Source organism: Mchenga conophoros, linkage group LG18 (assembly GCF_057382185.1).
Source record: "Mchenga conophoros isolate Kocher_MC1m ecotype Shallow Benthic linkage group LG18, M_conophoros_male_GT1.1, whole genome shotgun sequence".
NCBI classification, from domain to species: Eukaryota; Metazoa; Chordata; class Actinopteri; order Cichliformes; family Cichlidae; genus Mchenga; species Mchenga conophoros.
The window spans coordinates 30475972-30490502 of record NC_140543.1 but is presented as its reverse complement, the minus strand read 5'-3'; the positions used below and the strand labels follow the sequence as shown (position 1 = coordinate 30490502).

The window sequence follows — 14531 nt, the reverse complement described above, 5'->3', positions numbered from 1 at the left end:
TCTTCAGCCAATCAATCTAGATTTACACTTGCACATGCACACACAGGGACGTGCACACACATACATGGAGTTACGAGCACACTTAAATGCTTCTTGATGCCCTGATTGTCTGCTTATATGGCTCTGCAGAAATCTGTAATGAGAGAGAATGAAGCAGTGAAGGCGGGATAGAAGAAAAATATTCTGATTAGAGAAAAATGAGTGAAATATTGATGGAACTCTATCAGTCTCCATGTGCTTCATTTGCCACTCTGGCAGATTGGTTGGATGGGTGAAATTGTAAGGACTGCACCACAGCAGCTGGGAAGAATGCAGGTTTTTAGCCACTTTGGATCACTTGCTGTCACAGAGTTTGAGATTTGTTAAATGTAATTCAAGTTTCTTACAAGTTGGGTACTATAAATTCACAGTTTTGCTCATTATCTGTGTATTTCAAGTTTGAAATGAGTTAAGGGAACACAAAAGTCTAACTGGAAAGAAAGGAGAGATGGTTAAAAGAGTAGTTAAATCACATTGCATGAGAGGTAAAAAAAAAATAGAAGGAGAAGTTGGTGGGGGAAATACTGAAGTCTTACCACTTGTTTCACTTCCGGTCCATAATATCCACCCACGAGAGCTTTGCTTTGGAACTGAAATGAAAAAACATGATGAAGCAAAACTGGAAAGAATCAGCACAGAAGTAGAACAAAGATTAATAATCAAATGTAGCCTTTTTGAATGACTTACTTTTTTCTTTTTGCCTTATTGTTATTTTTTTATTCTGCTGTTTTTGATGATTACGACACATTCTGTCCCATGTTGATCAACCTTTTTGAGTTCAGGTCAGACCAGTTTGAATGGCTCATTCATTAGAACCTGGTGTTTGGGGGGGGAAATACATGAACATAATGGGATTTCTCTTAGGAATAACCTCCAAAAACAATTTTGTGCAATTTCCAACTAGTAAGACGATATTAGTACGGAATTGAAAATATTAATTAACCTGGGCATGTATTGGTAGCAGTTCCAGGTATAAACAATTTAAGATGGTTGGAGGGTTTTTAAATATCACCAAGTAATAATTTAGGATCAAATAATACACTTTGTACAACTAAATACATCGATCTAGCTTCATCATAGGTGTAGTAGGCAGTAATTGATTTGTTGCTAGACGAGTACATAATCGAACTGGTTAACTTTCACTGAGACTCCGCCATAAAGGTTTCCATGATTGTGTTGACGATGTCCTGAGGTCAGTGAAGGGGATTTTCCACTAACAGGGCAACCTTTAAAGATGGCTGCGCTATGCCGAGCTTTTCAATCTTTTGTGATGTATTAAATAATTCAAGAGTGTCTGCCGGCAAACTTTAAACTAATGTATTTTGGCTCAACAAACAACATCCTGGTAATGTGTTTCACACTTTATTCATAGAAAAGCACTGAGATTCCAACACAAATCAATATAAAATGGTAGTAGCGTTACATAAATAGTAATAAATTCTCGCTTTATAGACAGTAGCTCAAGAAGTCGCACAAAAAAAAAAAATTACAAAAAAAGAAAAGGTGTTGATGATAAGCTATGATACTTCTGTGGCAACAAATACTGGAGATACCTTTTCATAATCAGTAGCACAAAGAGGCAACAAACACTTTCAAATATCCCTTAAAGTTGGAAAGAATTCAAAAACAAAAACTGGGAAAACAGTAGGTGAACTAGATCTCTACCAGCAAACAGTACTTCTCCTACAAACCAAAGACAGACGGGGACAACAAAGAAAAACGCCCAGGAACTGGCTGAGTTAGTTAATAAAGAAGGAAAAGAAAAGCAAGGAAAACTTTGCTGCAGTGAATGCATCACATAAAGGCAGCCGACTGGAGCTCCCCGGCGAAATTATTTTCCTAATATATTATCAAAAAAAAAAAAAAAATCAATGTATCATTTCATTATCCTCATGTAGAAACCTCGCAGCTTTATTTCGTTTTCTGCAAGCTACTGTAGCGCACTGATGTCAACGTGTTTCAGGATAGTCGCACTTAAACGCAACTGGCTTTAAATCCAACGTCCTCCTTGTGCGAGAGGGATCGAGGTGTTCAAGAACATCGGGGGAAAACAAAACTATAGAAGACCTGAACTCAGCCAGTTTAATGAGGTGAAGAGGAACTGAGAAAGCATTTTTTTTTAAAAGTTAGAAGGAATGAGCACGAGGTCATCCACAAGCCGTCTCTTTTTTTGTTCATACAGTTGCCGTTTCTTGACATTTGCGTATCGTTTCGTCTCACCACAGTGTTGCCGCACAATGCGACACCTCTGAGAAGACACTGAAGGCTTTAGTCCTGATTAAAGAAAACCAACAAACAAAACAAATAAAAAATCAACAACTTTTGTACATTGATCGACCAGAAAGGCATTTTCCACCGTCTTTCGCTTTTTCGTCTCCTCTAAACGTTGCAGCGGAAACAGGCCGGCGTGATGGGTCTCCTTTTCGTCCGCAACACCCCCGTCCTCATTAATAGTGGTTCAACCCACTGGGTCTCTGCACTCAGTTTTAAGGGGGTATATTAAAGAGGGGACAACACCATCGAAGTGGTTCTGCATAGTCAGGTTTAGTAAGAATCCGTTTACAAATGAATGCCTTCCTCATTTTACTGAACTTCAAATAACATGCTCACTTTTGGAAAACACCCCCCATCTTCTATAAAATACAAATAATAATAGCTATTATTGCAAAAAAGAAAAAAAAAAAAAAAGCCAAAAAACAAAAACTGAAAGAAATGTACACAGGAGCACCTGAGAAATGCCTTGAAGTCTTTGCTCTTACAAAACAAAAAAGGGAAAAAAAAAAGTTGTCAAACACCCCTGTCCAAAACAATTCAAGTACACCCCGTCAAAATCATAAAAACAAAGAACAAAACCATAACATACATCATAAATAATTATAACTTTACAATTTTTTGAATTGACACTTTAGTATTTACAATATCTTAAATGCTAAATGCTACTACTTTTTGTTTTGTTTCTTTAAGTGGTGTCCCTGAGAACTGAGTTTAGCCTCTCTTCTTTTTGCTCAGTTTTCCTTTTTTCATTCCCATTCTTTTATCTGCATTTCTTCAGATCCAAAAAAACAAACAAAAACAAAACAAAAAAAGACAGAGAGAAAGAAAGTAAAGGCCCAGAGTTGTGACTGACTACCCAGGTTTTGGGTGAAGGTAGCTCTTGTGGAATGTAAAAGCAGACAGGAAAATGTTCCTCCATTCAAAAAGTGTTCTACCAATAAATAAATGCTGAAGCAGGCAGGAACGCACTGAAGAGGTATTCGTGTGAAGTGCTTTAAACGATGACATTAAGTCTGACCAGTAAAAGATTCAAGCTCTTTCTGTACTGCATTACTGCTGGTAACAACAACACTTTGCCACTGGGTAAGAAAAAGGGGGTGTGGAGATCCCCCATAAAGAGAAAACGGCTTCCTGTGCCAAGATATGTGGTCTCAAATACATACAATGAAGTCATACAGTAAACTCTAGTCTTTGAGTTTGCACTGCAGTCCTGTGAGAAAGTCAAGGAGGACTCATCTTCACTGTTGATGATGATCATGACCAGCAGCTTTCACAGGTGACTTTGCGTCTTTTCCATCACAAGACCGAGAAACTGAAGGAAAGATGACGGGGCTAGTCTATTTACTGCTGCTCACCTGATATTTAACATTTTACATTTCTGTCTTTTTAATTTTGTTTATTTAGGTTTTCAGTGGTTCTGAACACACTACTTGAATACCTTTAATATTTTTGTCCATGAAGCGCCTTGAGGCGACTTTTGTTGTGATTTGGCGCTATATAAATAAAATTGAATTGAATTGAATTGAATGTGGGACCAGCAGAGTAAGCTAAAAACAAAGCTAACTAATGACGCCAATGCAGTGGGGCAACAAACTGCAGATCCACGATAAAATACCCAACAAGCCAAATATTACATTTAAAATTAGTCTGTTGCAACTCTAGTCTTTCTTTTTTTTTAAATTTTGCTTGGACTAAAAGATTCTGGGGAGTAGATTTTGTTTTCATTTTAATGAATGCATGGCGCTAAACCAAGCTAGCTAGCCAGTGCTAGCATAAGCAACTTCCTGCTCTCATCCAAAGAGGGTCACATCTGGTTAAATTATTATATATAATCATAAAATTTTATACAATTATTGAAATCTCTTTATCATCAAGCAGCAATAATAAGCTAACAGCACACTGACATTAGCACATTATATGCGTTCTCTGTTGCCTGGGTTCTCTCTGGGTGGTGTGGCTTCCTCCCACAGTCCAAAGACATTAATTGGTCATCCTGAAATAGCAGTTAGTGTGAATTTGAGTGCGACATCTATCACTCATGACAGCAGGGATATGCTCAAGCAACCCGGCAAACCTGAAGTGGACAAGTTGTTATGAAACTGCATGGATGGATGGATAGATGGATCCTCCCACCCACTTGGCTAAATTGTATTAAATTTTCATTATTTTTTCAAACCCCATTTAAAGTCCCTTTCAAATTTGTCATAAATAACACTGCTAGTTTCTGATAAAGTGACACTGTGGCGGCTCTGTGTAGACATAGTCATTGCAGGCATGTCACATTTACTGTATGCATAAATTAAACTGTATGTTAATTAATGAATAATGTGAGACGTGTTCTTACTACAACATGTCACTACACGCTCTTACTCCCAGTATGTTCTGTATCGAACCTTTGGCATCTCTGCCTTTAGTACTTTGCTTCAAAGTGGAATGTGTTGTTAGTGGAGGTATCTGAACCCAGACCACGATGTTCATCTAAACCTAAACAGGTGGTTCTGGTGACTAAACCCATTCAAATAGTGAGCTGAAATGATCGCAGTGAAAAACCAATTGCTAAGCCAAATTTCACAATGAGACATGATGCCAAAGGAAACATTTGCAGATGTGTCTAAGCCCAACTTAGCAAAACTAGCATGGTGACATCTACAAGAAATGCACTTCATGTTGGTTAAGACACATGACCACAGAACTCAAACTTCATTCTGCGGTTTTAAGGATTACTGAGCCAGCATCATGAACCAGCTGAGGATGCATTCCTTTGAGGTAATGCATCTGATTTCCAGTTCTTGTGATGGAAAAGGGACTTCGGCGACATGCAGAACTAACAGTCAGTGAAATCAACAAGGCCCCAACAGGTTCCAACGCTTCTTTGCACAACACCAGAAAGTGAACTTGTTTTTAGTGATAAAAACGAAGCAGAGGCTTGATTTATATTGCTTGCTGACTAAATCTCAATGTAGTGATGGTAAAGTGGGTGCTGGAGTCTTGCACGTTCAAAAGGTTTTGGCCACAAATAGCTGAAGAGCAGTGCAGTGGATGAGACTCCACCGGTTCTCACAGTTGTATTTTGTCACTGTAAATAAGCTTATAGGAGGGCATAACAGATATACTGTATTTATATATAGAGACTCGACTACCCTACCTTAGCTAAAGCAGCAGCCTGAACGTCACTGTCAGACATCTGGATTTAAAAACACACACTCTGTGAAGCATCGTTGGACTTCCTATTTTAGATATTTGTCAGAAACCAGCAGGTGAAGGTTTTTAAATCTGCAGGTATTGACTTCCCCCACAGAGAGACCACATGGGGAGTTCTGTATTCTGCCCTCTCTACTCTAAAATGCCCTGAATGAAACAAAGAGGCCATTTCTGATCAAGAAGTTAAAGCTGACAGTACAGTCGAGGTATGACAATAACACTATGTGTGTTTTTGACCTCAGTGGATTTTTTTTGGGAATAACATGCTTCTTCCACTCTGAAAACCTCTCCTTCTTCTTAACCCCAGCTGAAAGCATCTTCTGGCTCAACAGTACATACAGCTAAATCATTTGGTTTTCATATCATCATGTACCCCCACAAAACTAAAGTTTGTTTTGCTTTTGCAGTCACATTCTTTTGACTTTTTTTCCTTTTTTTAAACACTAAATTTAACATTAGTAGGAGGGCAAAATGCTTTGTTTTTCTAGTTTTTCAAACCTTTCCCCCCCTTTTGCAGTCTTAATGAAGTAGAGCAATGTACTGCGAACACTTCCTGGTTCACATTCAAGAAAGAGAACAACAGGATAAAACCTCAGTCAGCAAATGGCTCAAAATACATGAAAATAAAAAGAAATAAAACTTAAATTAGAAACACAGAAGTGTAACTGCTTCCCCCAAGAAGAGGGTCTCTGTGAGAGAAGGTCAGTAAGGTCAGCCGAAGCGCTCCCTGACCAACATCATCAGTTTCTTCTTGCCCTTGTAGATCTGTTTCAGGTTGTCTATGAACTGGGCAAACTGAATGTGTCCGTCCTGTGCCAGCAGAAAAGTCTCCCGCGCTTTGCTCAGGAACTCTATGAACTCTCCATAGTGCCGTGGACTGATGTGCGTCAGCCGAGAGTGCGTGGTGTTGATATACGCCGAGATCGTGGCGTCCAGGAGCTGGCGCAGCGGTGCCTTATCCGTGGACATCAGCTTCCCAGAGTTCCTTCTCCCAGGAATTCCAGCGAGACCCGGCGCAGTCATAGTGCACCGCCGTAGAATGTCAGACAACACTGTGGCGCAGTGCACGCTCTTCACCACCAGCGGAATAATAGCCGCAAGCTCATTCTTCCCCAGTGAGTGGCTGAGCGCACAGGCCCACAGCACGTCGTTAATAGCTGGGTGAGTGTCTTGGTTGTAGGCCAGGTTGAGATGTGTCATGGCCAGCGAGGCCAGCTTGAACGACCGCAGGGGGTATCCTCTGTGCTCCATGTACCTCGCAATGGTAAACAGCTGCGAGTAGGTCATGCCCGTCGACGCTGCGTCGATCACGATCTGGTAGGCCGTCTCGAAGGCGATGTGGTCCTTCTCGCAGAGCGTCAGAGCTGACAGGGCGCAGTTCTGTGGGTCCTTCATGGCACACTGCAGGGCCAAGGTCCTTGCGCAGCTTGCAAGCTCCTCCCGCTGGGGGTAGTCGAGGCTGAGGCGCAGGATGGTGTTATGGGACATGACGGTGGCCGCCACAATGCTGGTGGCTTCGGTGGGCGTGAACAGAGTATACCAGCTTTGTAAGATGCTCACCAGCGCCCGCAGACCTGATGAGAGGGAAAAAGAGATTTACCATTCAGTGCTTGTGACCAGAATTGCTCACTATTCACATCAGCAAGCTCGGCACTTTGAAGTGCTGTCCAGATGTAGAGTGAGCACTACTATAGCTTATATGGTACACTCAAATTCCTCATGAACAGCAGCCCCTTGGTCACTACCAAACGACTGTATAGCACCTTGCACTGAGCTGAAGGATTAAGGAAAGAGAAAACAGAGCAGCACTTCACACTCAGCTTTTCAGTTAGGAGGACTTGGAAAATGAAGCCATGTGTACCTCGACCTATAATCGTCCCAAATTGCTAAAGTTACTAAAATCATTAAATCATTTCATTACACTTGGTATAATTTGAGTCTCTATTCTTAAAAAGATTATGGAGGCATAAATTTGACTTCTTAACTGATGGTGCAACATGTCATGCAGCCCCTCTTGTCTTCAAAGATCAAATGAGGGAATCTCTTTTGGGAAAACATCATTCATCCCTCCTCATTTAGACTAACAAGACACTTCAGCTCAAAAGAAACTGTAAAGCTGAACTTACTGAAGATCACAACGCAGCACGGAGGCTGTAATTAGAGCATGAATCCGCTTTAAAAACGGATGCACATACCGACTTCAGTGGCGCAGGTTACCAGCCAGCGAACCATCTCTCTCCTCCTCCAGTTCAGAGTGGACAGAGTCATCCTCATCACCTGCAAAACACACATGGAGAACATGATGCGCTCTGTTAGCGCCATTGAACCGTTACACATTTCTATACCCTCTTGGCAGTTTTCATGAATACGTGCATTTGGAAATCAAAGCATTTTTGTGTAGTGTGTGATTTTCATAATTTAGCTGTTTGCATGGCACCACATGGCTCCTCTGATGACAGATGTAACCAGAATATGCTCATAATTGCACAGATGATGATTTGCGACCCTTCCATTTTGAGCACTTTATTAGCAGTTTTGCTGACAGGAATTCAGCCGATACTCTAAATACCAGCAGAAAGAGACGGGGGAAGCCACAGCGTCACTGCAGCCTGATGATCTGAGGACTTTTCTGTGTTTACTGTGGGACCCAAAAGGTTTAATTATGTGGTTTCTTCTCATCAACAACAGTAAGACTCTGTGTGATGTTTTTGCTGTTAATTTGTAGTGGGGCAGCAGAGGGCTGGAAAAAATGACAAGGTGAAGGAAACCGTTGCATGTTTTGACTGGCGATCGGTGCTCTGATTTGATTTTCTTTGCTGTGGTGAAATGATCTGTGAAAATTACTGACTTGCCCTCATACTTCGACTGCACTCTCTCCATGCACACACACATACAGTACCTGCAGTCCTAGCTCCAGCGCCACGTTGAGCAGGGTTATATCGGGTGGGCTCTCTGCGGGTGTTGCTATCTTAAAGGCGTCTTGGGCCAGTTTGAAGATTAAGGAAGAGGAGTGGATGTTTTTCTGGATGGCCTCAAGCACTGTCCGCAATCTCAACATGTCGCCTGCAAGCAAAAAACACAACGCAAACTAAGATCATGATGGAGAAATGCCTCAATAGCCAGCTTTGCCTGTTTGAGTAACATCTGAGCGGGCATTCAATAAGCTGGCATTACCTTTAGCAGCAGTGAGCATGGTTGAAGCCAGCTCACACTGCTGTGACTCCAGGTGGCCCAGTGTGAACCAGCGTGGGTATCTGCTCGGAACTATGGAGATACCGTGATGAGGGTGGCCGACATCCCCAGAGCCCGCCGATGACTCCAGAACCGGCAACCTGGCACATGTAGTAAAAGATCTGTTTTAGACAGATGGCACTTTGTCCTGATGTTTTATTTATTCCAAGAGTAACACTAAAATATGGATCTGAGTACGCATTCAGTTACAGCTGCAGTATGTGCAACCATATTACTTTTATGTCAAACTTTATGCTGGGACACATGGCAATTTAACACGACACATTACCAAAGCATCACAAATACAATTACTTCTGTACACACACCCAATACAACAGCCCTATAAAAAACTTCAACTTTCAACCCAAATGTTCACCAATACCTCTAAAGAAGTTATAGCTACACAGAACAGAGCTGGCATCAGTGACAACAGATATGACACAGAGTACGTCAGATAAAGCATAAAAGAAGGTGTCGAGGTGGGTTGCAAAGCATATTGCAGATGCATAGCAGCTGTGAGCAGGCTACACTTAAATAGCTAGTTGGCTATTTTATATGTGGCACTAAATCTTTGGCTGTCACAAAGTAACCGTTAGGTCATATCTTCTGAATTAATTAGGAATACTATTCAGATTAAAAAAGCCATGTCATGAAATAGAGGCCCTTATTCGTTTTACTGTGGCCCTGTTTGCGTAAAGGCAAAATTACCATCATTTACACACGCAACATAAAATACTTTTCATCAATAACTGTTTGAAGCTGCAGTGAAAGGGGAGTCTGACCTCATGGCGCGGAGAGCCACTTTATAAGCCAGGTCTGCGTCATGCGGCAGCAGGGCAGAGAACAGGTACTTGGCGAAGGTGTGCATTGGAACACTTTCCCTGTGGATGACCTCACCCAGACCGCTGAATGGGCCAGCTGGAGCAAAGAGAAAAACAAAATATTCTTTACCTTCTGTCTCAAGAACGTGCCACAAGAGACCACTGTGCTAAGTATGGGCTCCACTGCCCGATTGTGATTTGCACTGAATAAATATTGAAGTCAAAGCTTTCAAGCTACACTTTACAACCGTCACAACAAAAACCTTTCACGTTCTGGACTCAAAACCGTGCAGGTTTCAATATCTGATGAATGTTCTTAATATTGGACAAAATAAATAAATGAAATTTATAAAATTTACTGCAGACACCGTACCTTCTAGTAGCTGTATGGCCTGCTTCCGGAGGGTCTGAACCAATAGGTCGTCCAGCTCCAGTTCCTGAAGCTTTGCAACAATCTGCTCCTCATTACGACACACCTAGAACATGTTGAAGACACAAATAGCATTCACTCTAACTATAAGAACATTTTCAGTTCTGAAGTAGCCATTTAGCTATTAAGTGTTTTCAGTGAAATTCAACTACTTTCAAGAATTTCAAGAAAGAAAATGTGTATCAACCCACCAGCAAGAAAAATGATACGACAGAAAAGATCAAAAGAGTTTTAATACCTTTCTCAGAAAGGGTTTTGACCTTAGGACATTAAATGACCAGTACGTTCTTACAAACTTGCATCTATTCACATCTGTTGTTACAGCACAGATGGTAGAAATTTATTTTGCTGGAAAAAATATCTAGTAAAAGGTCTGTGTGTGCATGTGACTGGTTTTAAATGCAATTCTTGGTTGAAACATAGAGGCTGCAGCTAATTCCAGTGACATTAGGAAAGGTCTGTGGCAGTAGTGTTAAGCCCTCTAAAGCAGATTAGCATTTACACAAAGAAATGTTCCATGGATTTATTTTAAATCACAGTGAACTTAAGTACTGTGGCTTTCTGCTTGTTTTTCAGGAAACAAATGCTGCGACCTTTTCCCTCTCCTTCCATGACATTTACTTTAAACAAAATCATAAATTACAGTGATTTACTGATGGCGAAGGTGACATCTACAAATTTACACAAACCTCTTTATATAATAAAAGTGTGCCATAGGTGTATTTCGGTGTTCACTAGCAATTCAAGGATCCTCACTCTACTATATTCTCTATGATTTTAAGGTGATATTAAATTATTACCTTATCCTGGGCATACAGTCCCTCGGGCATGATCCTCTGCTGACCCATACCCATCAGAGCCACCTCTAAGGCCAGAGTCAAGTAGGACTCCCCTGCATCTGGACTGCCCCACACTGGCACATGATGGTAAACTGGAGGTCTGGGGTCACAGTCTAAAAGGAAAAAGATTCCCCCAAAAATGTAAGTCATTAACTTCACGTCATCTATACTGGTTTCAGAATGATAAGAAATCCAAGGAGACAGAAAAACAAAGACACCAACTCAGCAAAGATTCCTTTCATAACAGCAAAGTTTCAGAAGTCCACCTTATCCAATACTGACATGCTGCCCTAGCAGCTTCCAATCACCTTGTTTATAATCTAAATGGGAAAAAGCTTTAAATATAGTTTCTTCTTAATTTTAGCTTTATTACTTCAAAGAGAAGATTAGGTTTTTGCTATGGTACACTACCTTCACAGCACAAAAACATCCCAAACTGCCTCAAACTCACTTTAGAAGTCTACAAGCTATTTAATTTGGCTAATTCAGAGAAACTCCACTAGACCCCATTAGTGTATTAGCATAAGCAAAAGTAAAGTACATAATATTGCTCTGGTTTTATCAATACAACAACTCCAACAGAAGGATTTTCATAAAACATAAAAGATTGTTCTGGGATGCTTTTAACCTTTATCTAAAATGTGTAGAAAATAGAAAATTATCACAATATGAACCAAAACCACTTTTATCTGCCTAGTAGTATATAAAAGATTACTGTTAAGGATAGTCAGAGCCTGCAAGCTTAGCACATTACTAAACCATACAGTTAATGGGTTATAGGAATGGCTACATGGTGCATATATAATGGCTCTGCCATATCAAAAAAAATTATAATCTGTTGTAGGACTAGCATTTGAAGAGGAAAATAAAACAATAGCAGAAAAAAATACAACAAAAATACACAGATATTTGTGTGTGCCATATAAGCCACACTGTATAGCATTTATATCAGTGTGGCTTAGACAGTAGGTTGTTCATATATGTAAGATGGCTGCTTGCCCTACACTAATGCTTGACAATTATAACTGAGAACAGATGCCACAAGAGCCTCAGCTGTTGATTGGTGCCCATTTGTTCTCTCTCGCTCCCCCTCCCATCGTTCTGCTTAAATCCCGCCTGAGCAAGAGATCTCCCCCCGCCCCCAAATCCTGTTTATTCTAGGGATGTGTGTATATATGTGTAGTAATCTAGAGAAAAGTGGAAACTGGGCTTACAGACTTAACCCCTTAGCCAACTTGCTGTTGTTTCCTCTCCCTCTAGATTGATTGGTTGATGTGAAAAGGCCAGAGAAGGAATCGTATTTCGATTGGGTTAGACATAGTCTAGATCCACCCACTTTACAACAGATGTTCCCAGCTGTCTCACATGGGGAATGAAAACATGGTGACCAAGCTATACTCCCAAGCACGCAAAATTATCATACCACTCTCCTCAAATTCCCCAAACAACACAAAACAATCATTCTTTCTGTTGTTCTATCTCTCTCTCTCTCACACACACACACACACACACACACACACACACACACACACACACACACACACACACACACACACACACACACACACAGATGAGTGTGCCAGTGGTCAGCATTGTCTGAACTGACAATAGTTCCCTGTAGCCTGGTAACAATGAGAAAACCCAACCCCTATTCTGTTCAGTTGCAATAGCCACTGGTGCAAAAAGGGGAAAAAAAGAAATCCCTGGGCAGTGAGAAAATGCAAATGGTGATACATTCTATACATACCCCACACACACAAATACATGAACGCACAGGAGTGTGGTCTGGACTAAATGAGCAGGGTGTTCCAGCCCAATCCATTCATGCTCTCCTAGTTTATGGCTGCCTGCAGCACAATAGTGCCTAGTCCTCATATAAGACCATGGCGTCTGTTGTGTGATGAGTCACTGCTGGTGAACCCGATCACCTCTGGTTAGGATTATATACTGCATCAGCTGGTGATGTGGGCCTGAAATTATACCTTGCGTTTTGTAAATGGGCTCTTTGTATAGTTGTAAGAAACCTGGGCTCTGACTCATGGGTATGTATGTATTTTGCTAAGGTGCATGTTAAGACGTTGGTTTGCTGTGTAGATGTATTGGACAGAAGCTTGGCTCAACAGTGATGCAGACTAAACAGCAGACGCAAAGAGACTGAATCTTTTTTCAAATGCATGTTTCAACATGAAAGCAGAGGTTTTCTGAACTTCTCAGCCAAAAAAATTAAGAAATCACTAATTAATGTAAAACTATGTGCCTGTATTGACTTCCTACACATATTACAGCTACAGTACACAACTGCCGTCTCCACACTGGATAAGAAACAGTTGTGTGCAGCGTAATCTCTGAAGAATTTGATATGACTGTCCATCATATTTTACACCACAAACTATAACTGGTTTTAAGGAGAACATGCAGCTGTTGCTGAAGCTATCTTACAATCAAAAATGGGATGCCTCAGGGTTCTATCCTAGGTCCACTGCAGTTTATATTATGACTTCTAAGCTATGTTTCAGTGTATGCCTTCATTCTTTTTAGTTTTAGTGATGTGTTTTATATGCCCAAGGCTTTAACCTTCAGTCTGCAATCTTCAGTTTCAAGTCATCACTCTTTAATCACAGACTTGTTTTAGATCCACAGATAATGATTAGATGATCTACTTCTACCTCTGACTCTTCAACTACCTTGCAATTAAAACTGTAAATGGCACCCATGTAACTCTTTCTGAGCCCTACAAATACCTAGGAATTTGGCTTACAGAAAAGATATTTAAGTTGGGATGGTTCAGAAAATTAGGGGGGAAAAAAGTCACACTTGGCTTTTCATTCAGTATTAGCAATGTCTGTCTTCTAACCATATAGGAGTTCACTTTTATAGCCCTTGACTGTAAAGATATTCTATGCAATCATGCTGCCTCAGCAGTTAAACTCTGTACACCACAGTCTAGTATACTTTCAACAATAATGACTCAGCACCTTTCTCTGTATGAACAGGTTTTTAGACGTCCTTGTAGTGAAAAATATTTAGCCATTACCTGTTTATTAGCCATTTTATCATAATTATTAGCTATTTTTTGCTCTTACTTATTTAGAAATAGTGTCCTATTTAAATCCAATAAGTAAAGCACACAAACCAGTAAAAGCTTAATTTGACATGTTCCTCATATACTCAAAGATATACTTGTATATCTTTGCAGATCTTTGTGATCAACGAACTGCAAACTGCCATCAAACTAGACACCCAGCTGTGATGACCTCTTGAATACAATAAAAAGGGTAAGGACGGTGCCTTTGTTTTCGTACCTCCAGTGTCCATGGTGTTGTCGTCATCAACACGGCACGTTTCTGTGAGCGTGATAAACAGGCAGCCAATCGGGTCTAACGGATGGCCCACCCAGCCTTCCAGGTTAGTTGTGGAGGTAACACCCCTCTGGAGAAGTTCTGAGAAAGGTACAGGAGGGGGAGAGACCGACATTAGAACCACCAGTTGAGACGCTGCACTTTCTCCAGAGAGCCAACAATGCCGTTACCTTTCTTTTGGTGTTTGTAGATGTCCATCTGCCTCTGCTGTTGTAGGCGGAGGGTGTTGATGATGGCGACGGCCAATCGCAGGGCTTCTCTGGAATAACCGTGTGAGCGCAAGGCGTCGACGCGAGCACATGCCGTTGGGACGTGGTCTGTGTGGTGAACACAGAAA

General features: G+C 40.9%; 1 protein-coding gene across 1 annotated transcript in view; it reads right to left on the bottom strand.

Annotated features, from left to right (window-relative positions):
• Positions 1-1385: 1385 nt before the first annotated feature.
• The window catches only part of zswim5 (zinc finger, SWIM-type containing 5), a 75568-nt gene continuing 62422 nt past the window's right edge, over positions 1386-14531 (bottom strand). The window contains exons 8-16 of the mRNA XM_085254012.1: positions 14365-14511; positions 14138-14275; positions 10797-10948; positions 9940-10042; positions 9528-9663; positions 8689-8846; positions 8414-8577; positions 7710-7791; positions 1386-7088 (exon numbers count right to left, since the gene is read on the bottom strand). Coding sequence (XP_085110138.1) covers positions 6226-7088; positions 7710-7791; positions 8414-8577; positions 8689-8846; positions 9528-9663; positions 9940-10042; positions 10797-10948; positions 14138-14275; positions 14365-14511 — 1943 coding nt within the window. The 3' untranslated portion in view covers positions 1386-6225. The remainder of the gene's footprint in view (positions 7089-7709; positions 7792-8413; positions 8578-8688; positions 8847-9527; positions 9664-9939; positions 10043-10796; positions 10949-14137; positions 14276-14364; positions 14512-14531) is intronic.